Here is a 17,150-nt window from a genome sequence, read left to right as displayed (position 1 = left end):
ATAGACAAGCTGAGAAATGGCAGGTGAAAGCAAAGACTTAATTGAACTAATTCTCTAACCTTTTCAACCAATATTTATAAACATTCTAAGAGAACTATGGCACATAGAGAAATAATATGCACAGTTTTAGGAAGCTTGCATTCTTATTGACACAAACTAATAATTTTAGCGTCATTTTCATAATAATTGTATGCATAAATTCCACAGAAGAAAACTGCTTAAGAGGATGAATAATTTTAAGATTTACAGTAGGTGTGACATAAAAACTGTCTGTGGCCTCCTAGTCCACAAGGTTTAGGAGTGGAGTATGTTGTTTTTTCCTGAATTTAGAAGCTCTTGATTTTCATATTTACCATGGTAAATATTTTCTAGTACTGGATAATGCACATGTTCTTGGAATATTTTAACTTCTAAACTCTTAATTGTGTAGAATGTATTTATATTAGATGAAATATGGTTTTTCATTGCAAGCTGGATTCTGAATCCACATACAAAGAAACAATCAATCAATCAATGAGCAGTTCCAATTTGTCTGCACATACTTATCAATTGCTGTGATTGTCACATGCACAAAAAGGATGACTGAGCTTGATTCCTACTAAAACAACTAATTGACTGACGAGCAAGAGAACTCCCAATGCACATCATTTATATCCTGTTCTAAATCACAGCGGGCACCAATGCCCCACATACACTTTACTTACCTCCACCATGGAGACCATGCACTCTACTCTGTCATGAAGAAGTTCCCAGCTTAGAGGCAGCTTGATCCATGATCCCATCAATTCATCATAGAAATAATGGACATTATGCTTCTCCTGTATGTCAAAAACATCAAAGACAAACAGTCATCTGCCACTGATTTTGCAATTTTGTTGTGAATTAGTCTTAAGAAAGGATTCTAAAAAGAGCATCAACACAAGCAATTTGTACTCATTCATACAAGGAAAATTTACTTTGACACATCAAAGAGGTATACTGCACTAGAACAGAGACTAAACATTTGATACATTTAAACATTTACTGACTGTCCCCGTTAGCACAGATGGTAGGGCGTCTGCTTCAGGAGCGATAGATCCAGGGTCAATCCTGGGTTGAGTCACACCTCAGACTTTAAAAGAGGAAGTTGCAGCTTCCTTGCTTGGCGTTGAGCATGAAGGGGATAGTGCAACTACTAGTTCACACATATCAGTATAATGGCTCAGTGGGGCGGCTTACTTGTCTTTGGTAAGGCGTCTCAGTGAAGCAGGAGTAGATAAAAGAGCGGTGGAAATTCCTTCGTTGTCATATGGCTGAAAAATTGTTAAGTACGGCGTTAAACCCCAAGCCCTCACTCACTTAGTTTTACTGATCTTACAAAGGTGTACTGAAACTTGTTTTTGGAAGGTAAGGATTATATATCCTACTGGGAAAATAAAAGCTTCACAAATACTATATGACATGGGGTGACATGTTTACCATACTGCTACTGACCTCAAAAATGTAAGTCTGTAGCTTGCCTCGCCTTGGGTGGATGATAAACCCTTCCCGATCATCTGCCTGAGGGTTGCTGTCGGAATGCCTCTGGGAAGCTCTCTCCTGAGACTGACCACTGGTTGATCCTCCAGGTTGGAATTCACGGGACTGATTCGCTTGGAGCTGGCCAATGGAATTTAAATTTCTCAAAATAAACAATATTCATATTGGTATAACACTTTCTCGTAGATCCCTACTGTAGTTTTAACTAAAAAAAGCAAATTAAAAAAGCATAAATTACAACTTTTGTATCTTTTTAAAAGTTGAGATTATGTTGAATTCCACTTTCACTAAACACAGATGTAATAATGCAGAATTTGACTTACATCACAAGAAAAAGCACACCAAAAACATGACACAAAAAATTTTCTCTTACACCACATATGTTACTTGAATTAAAACTATTTATCAATGCTACAAGCATTTGTATGCATTACTGGTTGATAAACACATATACCACACCCACAGAATTTTAAAAGAAAAGACAACAATAGAGGTAATGTATATATCAATCAAAGTATCCCACATGAAGATTAAGAAGCTATCTTTTCATTTTTGCGATGTTCGCAGTTCGAAGTACACATAAGCTAAAATGTGCTCAGTGAGAAAATAGGTTTAAGCATTGCCGGGTTATCAAGTTTCCATATGAGTGTACTAGGTTATGAGTGACACAGGATCATTCGTGGTATTTCTAACATGGTGATTTACAGTGTTACCAAAATAACAAAAAAAAAAAAAAAAGAGCATCATGGCCTTTCAGATCTGTACCTAAGGTTATATATTATTTGTTGTCTTTCCTTTTGAATAACGCATACCATGACTTCCTCTTCACTAACAATCTTGTCTGTGACCAAAGTACCCTGGTCATACCAGCGATCAGGAAATGGCTGGAATTGCTGCAAAAGAAAAAAATATCAAACAAATAAAGACACGGAAATCAAACAGACATGAAATTAAAAATTTCTAAATTATCAAACAGATACAGATTTGAGTAATCGAGTAACAAATAATCTGACAAAATATCAACATCCACGATAAAGTTTCCATTCCATTAGAACAACACTAATTCGAATATATAGTGAAATTTATACCTGCTTATCTTTACTTACCTGTCCAACCGGAACTAAATATAACTTACCTAAAGTACAAAATGGCTGATAGTTACAAATTCAGTTGAAATTCATCTTCAGATCAATAATTATGGTAAGCACCCATCAATGCCATGTTCACAATAATGCTGGCCACCGTCGTATAAATGAAATATTCTTGAGTACGGCGTAAAACACCAATCAAATAAATAAATCAATGCCATGTTAATCTTTTTGAAGATCATAATGCTATAAATTAAATGCCTGAGACTCTTACCTTTGAATACCACGAGTCCAGGTAGAATCTTTTGCCATTCTGACAAAAGCAAGTGTATTCTCGCCCATCTTTATGGGTGAACGTCTCAAACACTATGTCATCTTCATGCTGTAGTGTGGAAATCAGAAAGGGAATCAGAAAGAGAAACTGTCATACCTGCTTGTAACTTCAAATGTAATCACTAAGAATTTACCTTGAGTATGTATGCATAATTAAATTGAAATTAAGCAAACAAGCAAACTCATGTGCATTTGTGTCTTTTTCTGTTTTTTTTTTCTTGGCCATAAATTAAGCTACTGAATAATGACTCACAGCTACATCTTAATTAGAGACAGATCAGGAAGAAAGGCCACAGGAATGAGATAGTGACCCAGCCAGGCAAACCATGACACTGTACTACCTGTCACATAGTACAAAATCACAATGTAAGCTGGATGAAGAATGATAGTCCAACAAGTGGAAGTTACATGTAAGTCACTTGAGTTCCTTGTTTATTTTTTTCTTACAAGTTGTTCATGTCATCAGAAAACATGGCAGTTTAACTCTTGAAATTTTCAACTCTCTTTTAGAGACTTCATTTCCACCTGCGTTATATGCACCCCTATAAATAAAGTTAGCCATGTTAATTTCCATACATATTTATGCAGCACAGGTTCAACAGGTCATATAGCACATATACATGTGGGCTTAACATTATACTCACTAATTTATGGATCAATTCAAACAAAACAATGCAGACATGCAGTGGTAGTACATGAACTTCATTAATTTTTCAATGTACATGCTGGTGACGAAACAAGATTGAAACCAGGTGCCTGACACGAGTGACAATATAGGTCTTAACAATTTATTACTTTCTCCAAAGTGGTGTTCTCAGGCTTGTACACATAAATTTACATATAGAGGTGGAATTTTTTTTAACACCTGACTAGGATGTGTGCATGAAAGCAATAACACTGAATGTAATCACTATGTGGACCATTAATAAGTTCACCAATTCAACTGAATGCAACAGAGCTGGGAAATATTCTTTTTAAACACTTGACTTTACATATGTAATACAGTGCATGTAAACTAATGTCAAAAGTAACCATAACTGTATTTTTTTTAAATGCAGCCTTCATGGTGACAGCTGGGATTAAGAGATGTCTCTTAATCCCAAGTGACATCAAATTTTGTTCTTTAAGAATAATTATCTCCATAGAGATAAGGCATCCACAACAACAAACAAAAAGAAGCAATTCCAAAAGGATCAAACCAACAAACTTAAAAATATATTTGTAATGATTATCAAATAACAGAGTTCAAAAACCAGATTAAATCAGATTAAACAGTCAGTACATGTAGTTACACGTATGTATATTTATATGCTAGAAAAGAAAAACCTACATGCAAAAAATTCTGTAACATCATTTCATAAAATACATATCAATATGTTGAGTACTTGAAAAAATTAAGTCTGCTTCCAATCAATATCCATAAGTTAAATCCTGAGCTTTCACATCTACATGCTGTGTAACAGAACAGCACACAGTGAAGAGTAAGCATAACTGAGACAATGCGAGTGATAAGGAAATACATGTACAACACGAAGACATGATTACACTTTGAGTTGAAAGAGATTTCTCCTTTGGAAAGGCTTGTTCTTAAAAAATGCTTGTTCTTAAAAATTTAAAACAATCACATAGTAAGCAATTCTGAAAACAGAAAGAAAAAAAAACACTTTCAACTGAAGCATATTTATGTTTTGTATTTTCTTTCCCCCTTGAAATGTACACAGGTAGTCTAGGCAAAACAAACCTTTTCCCCAGGAGCAGTAGGGTTTAAGGGCCTCGGTTTTGATGGACTCTTTGTATGAGAGGATTGGATGGAGCATAAAAAAATAATGGTCAAACATGCAGGTAAAATTGGTTTGAACAGTGTTCACATTAGGTAATTTCCACAAATAACCTCATCATAATAACACATTTCAAAACACCTAAGGGCTGGGGAAATTATGAAATTGATGATTATCCAGTCTTCGTTTTACATTATAGCCACATACAAAATGCCTAACACGTGGGACTAACTCTTATGTACATTTTCTTTGCTTATGCTGGGAGCACAGTTTTATGGATCAAGTTATTGATGTTCTTCTAAACAGACAAAATTAATTATGAATGGGATCACCAGGAATGAGACTTGTTATATCGGTATACAGTACTAATATGCACTTCACAGTCTCCTGTTTTCATGCTTTGGTTTACCTGATATAATTACATGTACATGTAGTAAATCCAAAATCTACTTGTACATGAAGCCAGGTTTCTTATCAACCAAGACAAAACTATCAATATCAAAAGTTTCTTAAGTATGGTCAAGTCCAAAAACATTTTTATTTATGTAACTTTGTGGTACATATCTATCTTTTTATTTCTTTGTTTTTATTCATATGCTGATATATTTATGTTACTTGACTTTTTTAATTTTGTATTTCACTTTGTAAAAAACATCTTTTAACGTTTTAACATTTAACATTGTACCTGATGTTATACAAATGCAATACACATGTATCTTTAGGTGCAGATGCACAGATACATTGTCCTGCTGGTGTACTGTTCATATGCACATAATGTTACACACAGGTGAGGAGTAGGACATGGCTGAGCGTTTTAAGGATATCCTCATCCCTCACACCTGAAACTGCCTGCAAGTATCTTTTGAGAATACTTATAAATGTAAAAAAAACAACAAAACAAAAACACATTTGTGGATCCTAACCTTTTTCATCATAATCATGCCTGCTCATGTCAGAACCGATCATTTATTCCAAACATAGATTCAATCTACTTTCACAAACAGTCTGCGGATTATCAAAAAGCTTCCAGATAATACAGGCATACTTATTCACAGGTAACACAGGTATACCTACCTTTCCTCCAGATGTTCCAGTTGTGTATTTACCTGACCTAGAACCAGCTTTTGTTGATTCCTTCCATTGCAAGCATGGAATATGACAAAGGTAAAATTTAGATGCAAATTTTGTTTATGATCATTTCTTGATCAATGATCAATGATATACTTTAAATAAGTTGCAGCAGGGTTAATCATTTGAACCACTACATACCTGATGTGTACAAAAAAGTATTCTGAGTAGATGTAATTAGTTATACTGTATTGTATATACAAGTATTTTGCAGTTAGCCTTGTACTGTACACATCTATTTGAAAAGTACTGGTACACATTTTTTCAAAACCGCAAACCGTGTAATGCAGTTGTATTTCACCAAATCAAGATCATAACAGATACACAATATCCCATTGCCTTTGTATCAAATACTGTATACATTGTATATCAAGAGTATTTAAGATTTTCATTTTCTTTTGGAGACAATACTGTACTGCTGTTCTATAGAAAAGACGGCCTTTATCACGTTTATGCGCTAAACACTGCATGAGACTTATTGTATTTATTAATGCCTAAATACAACCAAAAGGTTAATATAAATAGGGACACATCAATAGGTACATTAACAATAACTTATTGGAAGACAACCACACACTACTGTAGCACACATGGAATAATATATGTACATGTATGTACATGTAGTCAGGTGAATTGAGAGAAGGCTTCTCAACTGAATACCTGGCTGCAGCATGTGTCATGAAAGATGCCATTACCATTACTTTATTAGAGTCCATTCTCTCCATTGTAACATCTGGAGCACCATGAATGTAATACAGCAAGCATTAACTGTGCTTAATCCTTACTCCACCCGCACTGCATTACTTGACAATGGTGGCCAGCAATTATGAATTTACCCATGCCATGGCAACAAGGGAAATGTTTTTCACAATATTAATTGATTTTAAGTAGCCTACATGTATCTAGTGTCCATGTATATCTTACAGCAGCCACACACTTTACACTGAAAGGCACATCTATATACCTGTATATCCACGGTAAAAACAAATGATTTCGTTCAGAATACTTCATATATCTACATGAATTTTGCAAGATAAAAGGAAGATATCCTTCATTTACACATTATAGGTTTAGGGTGTATCACTATTAGCAGTGTTATAGGCATAAAAAGTAAAACGGCTGAGAAAGTATACAGCAAAACTGCATGCTTTGTTGAAAACAGAACACGAAGGCACACTGATTCAATGAATGTTGATCCAACAGCATGGAAAATTTTTATGAAGTTACTTTTTAAACTATGAAATGCTTTTTGTTCAGACACAATAAATATAAATTGTCTTGAGAGAATATTGAGAGCTGGAACATTACTTCTCTGGCAAAAACAGGATAACACTAGTAAAAAAGATTAGCTGCTATGTGCAAAAGAACTATAAGCGCCACCAGTTACCTAACAAAGACTTCAAACTAAACACACTGAAACACATACATGCATGAATATAACATGTATATGGACACTTTCAGAAAAAAACTTGGGTGTTAACTCAAAAAAAGAGACATACATGTACATATATGGAGATACATGTACAATGGAAAAAAGTGTTAAAAACTTTCAAATAAAACTTAAAAATAAAAAAAAAATGACTGGACATTCACAACATTGTGAAAACTGCTAAAAATCTCAAAAAAGATAATTTACACAGTAAATCACTACTGGAAACTATGTACTCCTTTTCACAACAATTTCAAAGTAAATGTGACGACTAGAACATTTATGATACCCTCACTGAGCCAGGCTTCTTCCCTGCAGGTCTGGCTGGTGCTTGTTTTCTGTTTGCTGCCGGGCTAACTGCAGGGCTGACTTTAGGCCCAGGTTTCTGACCACCCAAATGAAGCACAAACCAAGAAACATAATTCATTACCGAAAAAATGTTTTCCTTACATGGCAGGAGATCCTAAACATTTCCTATATCTCAAAGTAATTAGAGATATCAACTTGTCATAAGTACTGTTCATTCACCAAAGGTTTTGGCCTTGGTGTCAGTTCAGCACATGATCAGTGAAGCTGCAAACTTGAATCCAAGACAAGTTCATTTATAGCTTTAAGTCCTAAGATGTCAGGCAGTGGTTTTATAAAGGCACTCGAGTTGCCTTCACTCAAAAAGAGGACTGCCATCATTCAAATGAAACCTTCTTGAGTATAGCATTACACACCAATCGCAACTTCTATGTGCTGTGTGAAGCATTAACACAAAATCCAAATTTCACCCTTTTAGGTTTAATAATTATTATAGTTATGATACCAGATCATTTAAAAATTCAAGAAATTGTAAATTTTAAAAAGATCATCAGAAGAATTATGAACTGCAAGCAGGATATTAAATCATTATGTGAAATTTCTCATAATCCAAAATGGCTGCAGTTGAAGAATGACCTAATTCTACAGGCCATATTTTTGTACCCCAAAAATGTAATGATTGTGTTCACAACAATGGGCTAGAAGTGATCTAGATCATGCTCAGTATGGCCTAAATATCTGCCAAACTGCACATGAGTTCATTGCTAGTTAAGCTGGATGAAAAAATAGCAAAGGCATTTACAACTGTAGCACCCCTGGTAAAACAGGAAAGTGGGAAGCAATATGACATAGCACCCCTGGTAAAACAGGAAGGTGGGAAGCGATATGACGGGTTATTAGGGACCATTGAGCTTATTTTATCATGGCTTGACAAAACATGAATGGACACGAGGCAAGAAGAAAGAAGACCCAAAGTAAAAGTCACCAATCTCCTTGTGGCTGGCTAATACAGCATCTTGACCATCTGTCCTCTGTGGAAACCCAATATTGTCAGCCAGTAAACTCTAGCAATTGGGGCATGGCTTATTCCAACACTAAAGCAGTGTTCATGTTGGCAGTTCAATATTCTAGCCTAAATCTATAAACAGGGCTTCAAGCTTGTTCCTCTTTGTAAACTGAATCGACAGTATTTCAATGCACAATGTATATAGTAAGTTTAACATCACAGTTGCTAAGCAACATGTACATTCAGCAGAAGACAAATACAGGAGTGTGAACTGCATTAATTTCTCTTTAGAAAAAAGAAATGAACAAAAGCAATTGAATCCATGTATGCTTTCACATCACAACATGAATACATGTAGATGACAGGTGATGCGGGGGGTGGGGTTGGGAGGGGAGGGAGGTGGGGGTGGGGTTGTTGGGAGCAGTTTGCATTGGATCATCTCCATTATGGCTATAATCATTATAAAACACAAACTCTATGACTTATTTTTGAGACATACAGACTACAAGCATATAAACTGATGGCAATTAGGGAAGAATATCTGCAATATACTACCAATTTTTTACCCTTAATATATGCACCAAACCATAAATACAGCAATCTTTGCCTACAGAATGTTTTTTTATTTTGTAAAAATTAATGCATTTTAACACACAAATTGATATTATCCTTTATCGATGTCCTAAAATATTTAGCTTAGTGGATTTTTTTAGGTGATTCAATAAATGGAAAATAAATCTGAATAGGATACAACAAGAAAATGTACCACTTAGTTTAAGAAACCTCATGTTAGTGAAGACCTTGTTTAAATTGGCAAAATGCAGGGTGCCCTTAAAGATAATGACCAAGCTAGCTGGATTTGTAACTAGAAAACATATGATCTCACAAACACCTGGAGATCCAGGTGTGTCAAAGCAGTTATACTTTATGTACCGTACTTTAGTCAGGAAAGTCATTAATATGTAATATAATGTGTACACATATACTTACAACAGAGTCCTCTCTTCGACTGCCATTTTCTCCCCTTCCACTCTGTCCCGCAACGAACTGATTACGTAACTCTTGCGCACGTGCAGGGTCCTCCACTCCTTTCCTTGGACTCTGGCTGTTTGAAGGTGCTGTGCTTGGGGTTAGGCGATTTTCTGCATTCTCTGTAATCTGGACTTCCACGAACGGCTGTGCTCTCCTCGATGGAGATGCATTTGCTCCAGACTGTACCTGGATTCTTGTTGGGCGACTGTTATCTGTTGAAGCTCCATTGCCCATGCTGGGAATAATCTGCTCAATCTATAAATGATGATATCTTTATTTATTTATAAGTATAATATATCTAACTGGTACTGTATTTAACGTGGCAATAAATAGTTTTCAATTAGGCCGTCCTCTAAAAGAAATTAATTGTTAAAAGAAACGTACATGTACCAGAAGGTAGCTGCAAAATTATTAACATAAGTTTTTACAGTTTATAAGTTTTTGATTGCACCTTTTAAAAACTTTAAAGTGTTAATAAGTGGCAGTCAACTACATAGCTGGTGAAGAAAAAAAAAAAAAGCACTTAATCCTCATAAGATTCCAGCAATAGACAATATATCTTCTACATAAAGTGTAATAATTTGGAAGATTACATTAATAAAAGCAAACATACATGTGGATACATGTATCTATATCTCTCTCTCCATATATATATATATATATATATATATATATACATGTATCTATATACATATACAGGTACATACATGTACAATTTATGATCTGCCCACCTGCTCTATAGGCAATCAATATCTAAGAAGGACATACTCTTTCCAACTCCCAAATTACAACCTCCTGGTTTTTTCAAAATAGCCTGCTTACCTGCACACCTTTATACCTGATGAGTTATATATTACAGTAATATCATTCAAACAGCAGGTAAGTTCATTTATCACTCCGTAAGAGGTAACACTTCAATCTGTCTTCCTGCACAGTCAGGTAATAAAATGTTCTCATGGGTAAGCCTTCCAACGGCACAGCCTTAATGGTCTAAGGACTGTTCCAATGGAATCTGCAGTACAGATATGCCAACAAGCAGCCGGCAAGCTCCATGCTGCTTATGTGTACTTTGTCACCAGGATACCGTAGAAAGAAACATGACCCAGTCGATTGAACAAAACACCCTAACGACAAAAATGACATACAAGCATCACAGGTTTCAAACCTCTTTCAGCGAAAGCTGCATAAACAATACGCCCTTATTGACTTGCAACAATAAATACCATCTTGAATGAAAGGCATTCTGGCAAACACCATTACAAAAATACGTAGCACATAGAGACACCAATATTGATTAATTACCATGTACCTGTCTAGCCTTCATATGCGTGAACACATTGCTTTACAAAGTATTTGCCTGCAGCTACAGGCAATATCTTACTCAAAATGTAGAAAAGACTATCAGTAGCTGAAAAAAAAAAGCAGCTGAACTACAGAAATGAACAACTATATATCCTGTTTGGTAGAACCGCAGTGGTGCAATTTGCTTCTTTTCATTCCACCTGTTAAAGTTTATCTTAAGACATTTCTCGAAGATTCAGGATATAAACCAAGGTGATACACACTGTTAATTATTAATTATTTTTGTACAAGTTTCGGTTGGCACCATTTTTGACCCTGAGATGCTGATGTGGCTTCTTTTGATAAAAATTGGCAACATAGTTTTGAAGATATATGCACATGTAAATATTATGTATATACTTTTCAGACAAAACTTACTGACTTTTAGGTTGATATGTTAAAAAAATTTGAAGTATACATGCCATTATAATACTCTTTCATGTCTGCACTGCTGTCCATTGTTATGTGTTTTTTTTCTCTTCGTCATTGTTTAAAAGATTTTAAAAACTTTACTATGGCAATGAGGAAAAGTGATAGTTAGGTCAGGGAGGGCACAAGGAATTGCAGGCTTTGTGAAAAAATAGAAAGGAACACATCAACTTTAATGACTGAAATTTTGACTTAAGAGTAAGATCACTTCATGTTGGTCAACAGCCATACTCTTTAATTCACTAATTGCCAGTTCAGTGTCCAGCACTAATTGCTTTTTCCTTTTTTTCCATTCTTTGACTACTGCTGGTTTTTTCTCTTGTTTTTTATGAAGAGTATTTGTATGGATTATAGCTATTCATTTCCATGTAGTTGTTGCTCAATAATGCATGTGAGGACAGGCACTGTCATCTTTACTAAAAATTAAAGACTGGAGAAAAAATCAACCTCACTGATTTCGAGAGAGAAATTAAAAAAAAAATTTGCGCAATGGAAAGATGTATACAAACATTTCATTGATTACATTTCATTTACATTAGGAGGCATTGTGCAGAAAATATAATGTCTGTGTGAACTACTGTAACTTTCACATCCATCTACTGTAAATGACCTAAAAGTTCTTGTTTTACTAATAAAGTTATTATAACACTACTGGTTTTACCAATACAGTTAATATACCACTACTCCAGATTCTGCAAATGCTTAGTGAACAGATGTCACAGCTGTGGCTAAAAATATGGAAGGCTGGCAGGTACTTTCAGGCTGTCAGGTCTGTAGAACAGTTCACAGTGGTCCAAGCCCTATACTAATCACAATGAGCCAGTATTAAGTATATTCATTCAACAAGTTAAAATTTGCACCCTATGGATTCAGGTTTCATCACAATATCATACCAAGGTTTCATCACAATATTGTCTGACCATGGTAAAAATCGATGGAAAGATGACACAAAGCATGATGACCCATATGAAGCAATGCCACCAGGAAATAAACAATGATCACAGCTTTACACCATGGAATTTGTGTCAAAATGCTTGCTAGCTAACTTTGCTTGTTATCGTAACGCCCTATAGGTAAAGTCAAACTTTTTTACACATCTGTACAAAAAATAACTTCCCTATTATGACAGTGATGAATTCCTTTCTCCTTGTTTGATATGAGAGTTGAAAGAACTGGCTCTGAATGTAGACAGAAGACAGAAAAAAGAAAATGGAGAATGGGTCTATTAATTATTTCAGTAAATAAGAGAATGGGTTCGTCACTTGAAATTCTTTCAATAAGAGGCTACTCATCCATGTGCTGATCAAGTGTGACATCTGAGATGATGTATGACATGGTCAGGACACATGTTTGGTTGTCTCTCTTTGATAGAACTCTCCACAAGATGAACCTTGGCATTATAACAGCATTCGACCATTAGGTCTATCATGTATTAAAAAATGTGCAACATCTATACTTTTCTGTCTTACTCATCTGTTATTGTTTCCAAATGATGAGAAGGCTATTCTTTTCCATTTATATCAGCTAATCTTCAAGAATGCAAAAACGGGCATTTACTAGCGGGTGTTATGGTAGCTGGCATTTTGACCCGTAACTGTACCATGATCATATCGCACCCTTGTTCTGCTGTTTCATAACATTTTCCCATTTCTTTGTACCATCATGATATTGCTTTATACTGTAAATACTTATTATTCGCTGGAATTTATTTTTGTGGATTTTCTCCAAAAATATGTTCGCCGGAATTAATTTTCGCATATTTAAGAAAATACTGAAAAACAAATTAAAATTTTCCAAGAAACAATATGGCCGAAACTGTTCTAACACATCTAACAGGTATCACCATTGGTGGCTTTAATCCTCCTTTGTTTTCCTGCGGTGTTGCTAATCCTCATGATCTGGGTCAGAGATTAAAACAATGGGGATGGATTATCACCTACCATGAGCAGCAATCAAACATTCATTGATGAGTACTTTTAAATACCTAGCAAAGTGACCTGTCACATTTTGAGCAGTTCAACACAAAATATGTGAATTCTTTATCAAGCAACATGGTAAGCTTTGCATTGTTTTCAGTTTTAATCGTCCTCTGTAGCAGGTCAGAAACCGTAAACATTGCCGTACCTGTCAGACGGCCATTGTGTTGTTGTACGCACTTCATACTTTGCTAAAAGCTCACTCATTGGACCACAGGAGAGACTCAGCCAATGGGATAGTTTGTATCAGAGAGACATTAATTAGAAGCCACCACATGCTGGTTATCTGCTTTCCTTTCACTTTCTGGCATAGCAAAAGATTGATCAAACTAAAGACGAATAAACTCCCCCTTTATTTTATAAACAACAAGCCTTAGCACCAGAGTTTGTACATATTTAAACCATAATTTCCCTTCCCTCCTGTTAAAAATTTTACTTTGATCCACACAAAAATTAAGTACTTCACAGTGTATCATTCACAAGTATGGCATTACTGGTGCACTTTAGGGGCACATTGTCCTTTAATTCTAGTTCTTCTTCCAAAGCTATGGGGTGATGATAAGAAGTGATTAGAAGACAACACAAAGCAATGGTCATTGTGCTACCAGTTCATACCATTGGTTTTTATTGCTTCATGCCTCGCGACACACCACTGTGTCATCACTTTGGGATACTGTGCCAGCGTTTCATAATATCATGCCATCAAAGAAGGCTGATGGTCAGATACTGCATATGGAAGGAGGTCGTTAGCTCACCATGAAAGAAAGTATTTACAGTATAAAAACTAGGCCTGACAGCCTAATACAATAATACATCTACATCAGTACATGTATCATGTAAGTATCTACAAACAGTACCTTTGCTTTGTAAATTTTAGGACCTATACTTTACACAGTTATTCAGGAAAACCTACTGCGTTCGCCCTTTTCGTATTATACTAGTATACAATGAGTGAGCAAAAAGGGCATCCACAGTCCAAGTTCAAGTCAACCACAACAACATACATTGTTTCTGTCTCCCCATGGACAGCACAGTGTCCGATCGGTGTCTATCGAATTAATATATGGCTAAGAGCTTCCATGTACTCACCGACCCCTCTGAGACTGATCATTTCATATTGTTGATGGATACCATACACAACAATTACACTATAACTACACGTACAGGATCCGCCCGATCCAGTGTGACAGCTCCAGTCGCCTGCCGCAAATGATACGCTTGCTTGACTCCCGCGTAAACATTGCTAAGGACGAGGAGTTCCTCACAATACGGTAGTTTTCGCCCGGTTCCCGGATAATGGAGAGTTTTCGTGATTAGCATTCTCTAATTTTTTCTGCATTTTGCGTGGAACATAGGCTGTTATAGTCAATAAGTTCATTTTGTGAGACTTACGGCATAAATTCATAATAATATTGTGATACTTTGATTTGTATGTAATTATACATTTATTTCCGTTAGTTTCCGTGAGTTGTTTCCGTCTCGGGTGGAGATTTACTTCCTGTTTTGTTCGAGCAGAGGCCCCAATCAGTGTGGCCTTTTGTGCTCACGGCTAGATAGGTTGACGAAGCCACTGTTTTGGCGATCCGAGGACTAGACATGTGAGCTTACTGTCATTTTTCTTCGTGTCTTCAGCAGGCCTGGTTGTTCAGTGGCAGTAATTCTGTTGATATGCCCTTAAAATTGGTAAAGTAATGGAGATATACAGAGCAGTTTGCGAATTTAATCCGCCAAGGGGGCGAAAATGACAGCAATGACAACATTTTGTCATTTGCAAAAGGGGACAGATTTGAGGTCTTAGACAGCAACAAACGCAGCATAGAGTGGTGGGGTGCCAGAGCTCTGAAAGACAATTCGGTTGGTTATGTGCCATCCAAGTACTTAAAGGTGAGTATTCTATTAATAAAACAAAATAAATAAAGAATCACCTGCATAAAGATGACGTTTGTTCTTAGGGTTGTGCTACTTACTTAGCATGATGTGATTTGTGTATTGACCAGTCTTTTATTTCTTGAAGACGTTTTTTTTTATTACAGTGAATAAGTGTTGAACCCCCCCCTCCCCCCCAAAAAACACATTTGCTCAGGCTGACTGTCTGCTCAGTAGACGTTAGCATTGATAGTATTTGAATTCCTGTCAACATCATCATACTTCATAGCTTCGACATTGTATTCATTCATCTCAGATGTCTTATAAATAAGTAGATCTTTTGTTACTGCATTTCATTCACTGGGCTTAATTTTGGTTGCATTTACACCCATGACCTGTTTTGTTTGTATCACAAGGAATTATTAAAACTGTATGTACCATACTTGTGTTTCTCCTGGCTGCCTTAGCCTATATTTCTTATTTATTTATTGGATTGGTGTTTTACATCATACTCGAGTATTTCGCTTAAGTGACCCAATACTTCTACTGATCAAGGACCATACATACTGGTATTACTGTTTGAAACAAGCTTATGAATTTTTATTGATTTACCAGGCAGATGTATGAAGTATTGAATGTAGCAGAGTATTTATGCTGATTTGGATTTTGAAACCTTTGAGAACTGCTATTTAGTCATCAAGTTGATAATGTAAAGATACTTGAATCTTAAATTTAATAATTGATCAAATAAAACACTGCACATGCATGTAGTGTTCTGCAGGGATTTACTAAAAACACTGACTGATACAGAGTAAGACAGCATGTCCTGTAGCTATCCATGTGTGACAGTTGTCAAATCACCCTTTATTTTAAGCAACCTTCCCATGTAAAATTGCTTTAATTCATAAATAGATTAGAGGATAAAGTACCTACATTGTTTGGCCATATCTACTTAACTGTTGCCCTTTTGACCTTTCTTGGGGTTGGTGTACCTCAGATCAGATAAATAGGGCCCCTATACTTAACCTTAAATTTAGTATGCAGCAAAAGTTAAGTTGACCTATCTAATAATTTGTGATTATACTAGTTTGTTTCCAGTATAGAAGTGGAAAAGAGTTGGATATGAAGAAAAGGGAAACATGGAATTGAATAAAAATTACTTGTAACAAATGTTCTTGTTGAAGTCACCCAGCTCAAAATCCATATTGGCATGTCCATAGCATGAATTGTCACAAAAGTTATATAGTGTGGCTGTATTTAGCTGACTTTTGTACCTAAATGTTGCATTTATCTTAAATCTTCAAAGAAAATGTTGACTGGGTTTACATGTGAGTCTTGAGGGTATGATTTTTGTAAAATGCAAAACATGATTGCCTGAACAGAAAACTACCTTACATTATGTACATAAGTTCACATTATCTGAACATTGTTGTAAACATCATTGCATAAAGTGCTTAGTAATGTACATGTAGCTTGAAAAGAGAAATATTACATCTTAATGTGTATAATATGTATGTACAATATGGCACATCTAAAGTATGGGCCATTGTGTGATCATCGGATAATGCATGGTTAAGTTTTTTAAAAGTACACAACTAGATTGAATTTAATTCTCACAGCGTCAGCTTAAATTTTAACAGTATCCAAAGTATGCACCCCACAGGGATCAGGATTTTCTTTCATTTTCATATTTAATAGGCTCAAACATGCTACCCCACCCCCCCTCCCCCCATATACACACACACATGTCAGTTATATGTCCACACATGTATTCATGTTCCTGCGTAATGTGTGCATCTGTAGTGAAAGGGTAGCAAGATGAATGAAGTTTAGCAATCAGTGATTTGTATGAACATACTCGTGGAATGTTTCCTCATCTAATAGTTCAAGAGATATTCTCATTCGTGTAAAATTACTAGC

At 35.7% G+C, this 17,150-nt stretch overlaps 2 protein-coding genes across 3 annotated transcripts in view; one reads left to right on the top strand and one right to left on the bottom strand.

Moving 5' to 3' along the window:
* LOC135469753 (uncharacterized) overlaps positions 1-14,550 on the bottom strand; it is a 34,805-nt gene extending 20,255 nt beyond the window's left edge. The window contains exons 1-6 of one of the 2 annotated variants that reach the window (XM_064748336.1): positions 14,454-14,550; positions 9,577-9,873; positions 2,881-2,988; positions 2,331-2,411; positions 1,474-1,638; positions 705-818 (exon numbers count right to left, since the gene is read on the bottom strand). In XM_064748336.1, the coding sequence (XP_064604406.1) occupies positions 705-818; positions 1,474-1,638; positions 2,331-2,411; positions 2,881-2,988; positions 9,577-9,852 (744 nt within the window). In that variant the 5' untranslated portion in view covers positions 9,853-9,873; positions 14,454-14,550. Of the gene's footprint in view, positions 1-704; positions 819-1,473; positions 1,639-2,330; positions 2,412-2,880; positions 2,989-9,576; positions 9,874-10,440; positions 10,657-14,453 lie in introns of those variants that run through there. The other variant, XM_064748335.1, reaches the window with a different exon arrangement.
* LOC135471023 (uncharacterized) overlaps positions 14,061-17,150 on the top strand; it is a 30,292-nt gene continuing 27,202 nt past the window's right edge. The window contains exons 1-2 of the mRNA XM_064750070.1: positions 14,061-14,082; positions 15,070-15,248. Of these exons, the coding sequence (XP_064606140.1) occupies positions 14,061-14,082; positions 15,070-15,248 (201 nt within the window). The remainder of the gene's footprint in view (positions 14,083-15,069; positions 15,249-17,150) is intronic.

The sequence above is a fragment of the Liolophura sinensis genome, chromosome 7 (assembly GCF_032854445.1).
Source record: "Liolophura sinensis isolate JHLJ2023 chromosome 7, CUHK_Ljap_v2, whole genome shotgun sequence".
In the NCBI taxonomy this organism is placed as follows: domain Eukaryota; kingdom Metazoa; phylum Mollusca; class Polyplacophora; order Chitonida; family Chitonidae; genus Liolophura; species Liolophura sinensis.
This window is presented reverse-complemented; position numbering and strand designations above follow the sequence as displayed.